This window comes from Penaeus monodon, chromosome 10 (assembly GCF_015228065.2).
Source record: "Penaeus monodon isolate SGIC_2016 chromosome 10, NSTDA_Pmon_1, whole genome shotgun sequence".
NCBI lineage: Eukaryota > Metazoa > Arthropoda > Malacostraca > Decapoda > Penaeidae > Penaeus > Penaeus monodon.
In genome coordinates this window covers 13,725,145-13,730,144 of record NC_051395.1, presented here as the reverse complement: position 1 = coordinate 13,730,144, position 5,000 = coordinate 13,725,145, and the positions used below count along the sequence as shown (strand labels likewise).

At 40.4% G+C, this 5,000-nt stretch overlaps 1 protein-coding gene across 14 annotated transcripts in view; it reads left to right on the top strand.

The window, feature by feature from the left end:
- Positions 1-2,854: 2,854 nt before the first annotated feature.
- Positions 2,855-5,000, top strand: part of LOC119577865 (protein unc-13 homolog B-like) — a 101,702-nt gene continuing 99,556 nt past the window's right edge. For 12 of the 14 annotated variants that reach the window (XM_037925485.1, XM_037925484.1, XM_037925479.1 and 9 more), the window contains exon 1: positions 2,886-2,920. In XM_037925485.1, coding sequence (XP_037781413.1) covers positions 2,919-2,920 — 2 coding nt within the window. In that variant the 5' untranslated portion in view covers positions 2,886-2,918. Of the gene's footprint in view, positions 2,921-5,000 lie in introns of all 14 variants that reach the window. The other 2 variants (XM_037925481.1, XM_037925480.1) reach the window with 1 other exon arrangement.

Genomic DNA, 5,000 nt, shown 5'->3' with positions numbered 1-5,000 from the left:
GTGACACTCGGATGATTGGCTGTGGGTGTCAGACGCAAATGGAAGTGTTTCTTTTTGTTTTGTTTTATTAATTTTGCTTTTTTTTTGTCCCTTTTCGTATGAATTTTTATATATTTATCTTCATTTCGTCACTTAATACGAGCAGTTATGAACAGAATGTTACAGGTAAAGCCAAACAGAAAGCATAGTAAGGATACCAATTATGACAATAACGAAAATAACACCAATAACAATACTAACAATCATAACGCCATAGAAAAAGAAAAGCATCCCTTCGCTGTAAGTGGAACCTGGCGCGCGGCCCCGCAGAGTTTCCACAGCGCCCGGCTCGCCTTGCCTCTCCACCTGCCTCCCATTGATTATCTGACAACCAGCCAGAGGTCAACGTCACTACCTGTCGCCTCCGGTCTCGCAAGACACATGGACGCGGACCTGAGACACCGGCCTTTCAGGGCTCTTAGGAACAAGGGCAGGGGCGGGGGAAGGGTTAAAGGAGGGCGGGATATAGGGAGTGGAAGGGAGGTAGGGGAAGGAAGGGCGGGGAAGGGAGGGAAGGCGGTAAAGGAAAGGAGGGGAGGGTGAAGGAAGGCGGGAAAGGGAGGAAGGGGAGGGGAAGGGAGGGAGGGGAGAGGAAAGGAAGAGTGGGGAAGGGGAGGGGAGGGGAGGGAAAGAGAGGGAGATGAGAGGAGGGGAGGGGATAAGAAAGATGTTGCAGCATCAGAGAAGGAAGGGAAGGGCATAATGGTGAGGAAGAAAGGAGGGGAGGAAGAGGACAGAATAAGACAGTGATAAGAGAAAAAGAGTGAGTATGGTAGATTTATAAAGGAGAGAGAGAGGGGGGGGGGTCAGAGACAGATAGAGAGGTAGATAGACATATAGACAGATAGAGATAGAGATGCAGAGAGAGATAGAAAGAAAGAGATTGAGAGAGTGGCAGAGACAGAAAGAGAGAGAGAGAGAGGTCGAGACGAAGACAGAGATACAGGGAAAGAAAAAAGAGATAAAGAGAGAACTCCAAAAAGAGGAGGATACCAATATAGCCCCTCGCCATTCCATACCATTGTCCGCCGTAACAGTAATTCTATATAAAGTCCCGTGCAATTGGCTGATTTGTACTGCATTTGTTCTGCATCGCAAATTACTTTATTGTTCATAGTGTGCCTTTGATTGAATGGTGATCTGACAGAGTATTATCTGATGTAATAATAGTTATTGATTCGTTATTGGATTCAGGGTAAGATTGTGAGTGAATATAACAGGAAGGGAAAAACATTTTGTCTATTTACAGATACCCTCTTATTGTATTATCTTATTGGAGATGATTGCTTTAATAACATTTTCTAGGTAATAGTTCGCTTTTTTTTTTTTTTTCTCTCTCTCTCTCCCTCCCCTCTCTCTTTCTCTCTCTCTCTCTCTCTCCTCCCTCCTCTTTCTCTCTCTCTCTCTCCTCCCCTCTCTCTCTCTCTCTCTCTCTCTCTCTCTCTCTCTCTCTCTCTCTTTGCCACTCTCTCTTTCTCTCCCTCCCTTCTTCCTTTCCTTGTTTTCTCTCTTCCCTTCTCTCTCACTCCTGTGTGCTCTGGTTAGTCTGAGAATTATCGCTGAAGGATGATTGTGTTTGACATATTTTCACGTACAAGTTAATAGCACAGCGTGGCATTTTTATTGCCTTTTTGTAATTTTTAAGATAATAAATATGATTTTGCAATTCACCCGCCCATTCCAATAAAATAATACCAGTTGTTGCGTTAAAAAATGTATAGCTGTTAGCTTTTAGAATTTCGAATTTGATACGTTTTAGGAATATTTATAAATCTGGCTTTTAAAAATATTCCACACCATATGTTAAAGACCAGATTGTTTGAAAAAATAAGCACGCTTTTTGACTGGACTCGTTCGTGCGTCTGATTTGTTTTTTCATGTTTATGCGTCTTCTGGGTATCATCGTTTGTGTGTATATTCACCCCATGAATTCTTGCTAACTAGAATATATGAACGAAGGTGGCTTCACTTTTTTAGAATCTATTTCACGAACGAGCGAGCAGGAGTGGAAAATATATTTGCTCTGTCATTCTCATGCTAGAGGAATGACAGAAGTGTGTGCAAGAAACCCGTTTGCCTTTTCTTTCTGTCGTTCAGCGTGACAATGACAAGTTCTTCGGCGAGAAGGCAAAGGGAGAAATATACGAGGAGGATTCTGTTGCTTTTTTCTCCTTTCTGATCTCTCTCTCTCTCTCTCTCTCTCTCTCTCTCTCTCTCTCTCTCTCTCTCTCTCTCTCTCTCTCTCTCTCTCTCTCTCTCTCTCTCTCTCTCTCTCTCTCTCTCCACTGTACCCATCTCTCCTCTCTCTCCATCTCTCTCTCTTCCTCTCCCTCACCTACCTACGGTTAGTTCTCTCAAAGCGCCAATGGCAGGTAAGTTTTGAATATGAAATATTAATCATCCAAAAACTTTGTATCGGCGATGGTTCCTTGGCTAAAGGAGAGCCAGGTCTCCGTATGGTTTATATTAATGTTTTGCAAATACAGCGATTTTCAACTTTCCCTTTTAATCTTATGTGTTTCCATCATTCTTTGTAATTAATATTTCATTACCTAAGGACGGAGGCTCATTAAAACTTCTCATTCAAGTTGCATAAACATTTTAGTTCTAAAAACTAGTAAAATGGACTTCCATTTGGATCCTGAAAGTTTCATTTTTTGCCTCTGAGTGTGTGTGTGTGTGTGTGTGTGTGTGTGTGTGTGTGTGTGTGTGTGTGTGTGTGTGTGTGTGTGTGTGTGTGTGTGTGTGTTTGTGCGTTTGTTTGTGTGTTTGCCCGTAGTGTTGTTTAACTTTCACATTACACGCCTATATTTTAACCTTGTTATTTTTTCTCTCCGCAGCAAAACCGAGGTGGCCTCGATGGCGTGGTCAGCAAACTCATGTAAGTGATCTGTCCCCGTTCAGTATGTGTACTTTCTCCCCTTCCGCTCAGTCAGGTTCCCTCTCACTCCCTCTGCCTCTCTCATTCTCTCTGTCTCCCTCTCCCCCAGCACTCCCAGCACTTCGTAAGGGAATGCTAACTTGCTAGCACAGGTTTTACTAGCACAGGTCTGAGTTATTAGGTTTTGGGGAAACCACACCTCGAAGTTTAAACGCTTCAACTTCAACAGTTTATATTATAGGTTACATGAGCCAAACCTAAACAGCGGAGAATATTACTATTCTCTGGCACACATACACGTACATATATATCTACATGCACAGTAATCACACACATAAATATATACATACAAGCAAACATAAACACACCCAAACAAACACGCATGAACACACAGACAAACACAAGTAAACGCACACACAAATACACAAACCCCTCGGAAATTCAACCCATTTTTTGATAATGTATGACATTTAGCGCCAGAACATCACACATTGACATTTCATATCACAGGTTAGTATTTTTTTGTTTTTGTACATGTACTCTGATACTTAATAAAACAGTACTCTACAGGACGAAAGTACATTTGATACAGAAAATGTTTACATTGACATTTAATTAAACTGCAGTTCTACAATTTATACATTACACTGGCTTACAGGACAACAGTGTATTCGTCAAAGCATTTCATGTGATATCCGACTTTTAATACACTAATACGGCGATACACTTATCAGCTCTAGATAATGAATTCATCTACAGAGGATCAGCCCATTTAATCCTACAAAGTACATTCCAACAGCCTGTGTGGTGTAGTCTATCACAGTGCAGACTTACACGTAGCTCAGCTCTATCCATCCCAGAGAGAAGTGAAAATAGTAGAAGGAATTCGGGGAGATAGATTGCATTGTGATACAGGGCTGAGGGCTAGCGTGCACAAACCCTTGTACATAATTCCTTAGGCCAGCAGAGAGAGCGTAGCTTAAGGCCGCACTAGTAATATTCCCCCTTCATTTGTAGCGCCAAGATAGATAGGCAGGGCTCTTTTCCTGGCTTTGATTACAACTTTAACATTATATCTAAATGTAAATATGTTGTACATAATAATTAGCACTTACGTGCCGATCATATCTTATAAATGTGCTTACCCATATGTATATAGCTTCATATGTGCTTTGTATACCTATATATACATATATAATATATATATTATATATTATATATATATATTTATATATATATATATATTATGATATATATATATAGATATTTATATATATATATAGTGTTTATATGTATATAATATATATTAATATATATATATATATATATATATATAGTATATGTATACGCTCATGTGAAATAACTGTAAGCACATCTATAAAATTTGATTATTTACAATCTCTATCCTGCATCCATTCACTGACTAGTGTTTTTACCTGAATATCTTGTATTGTTCCCTCAGTTGTTGTCTATAGTTCTACCTTGCCTGTCCTTGTGTGTCATGTCTGGCCCAGGAACATGTGTAATTATTTACCATTTATCTTATATAGAGATTCTCCATCAGGGTTATATTTGCTCTCTAGTAAGTCCATCTTTACTTACCTATTTTCTCAACTAGCTTAATGTCTTTGTTTCCTTTAATGTCTTCTGTTGTTATTTTCCTCCCTTTTGAGATTACTGATAGATATTGTTTTATCTGTGTGTGTGCTCCGAGCCTCTCCTTCTCCCTTCCCTCCTCCTCTTTCCTCCCTCTGTGTTATCGTGTACCTTTTTTTATCCTCTTTTTACCTCTTTCCATTCCTTTTCTTATCCCTGCTGTTGCCTCCCCTCCCTCGCCTAGTCCCGTCATTGTGCTATTAATTCTCTTTAATAGCCCGTCAATAGCCCCTTTGTCTCGCCAAATTCAGACCTTTATCTGCTCCAAATGACATTTCTTTCACTCCTAGAAACTGGTGGCCTCCTTGCCTTGGCCTTATGCCCTCCTTAACCTCCTGCGACCTCTCCCTATTCCTCCTCCTCTACCTCCTCCTCTCCTTCTTTCTTTCTTTTCTTCCTCTTTCGCTTCCTCTTCCTTTGTGTC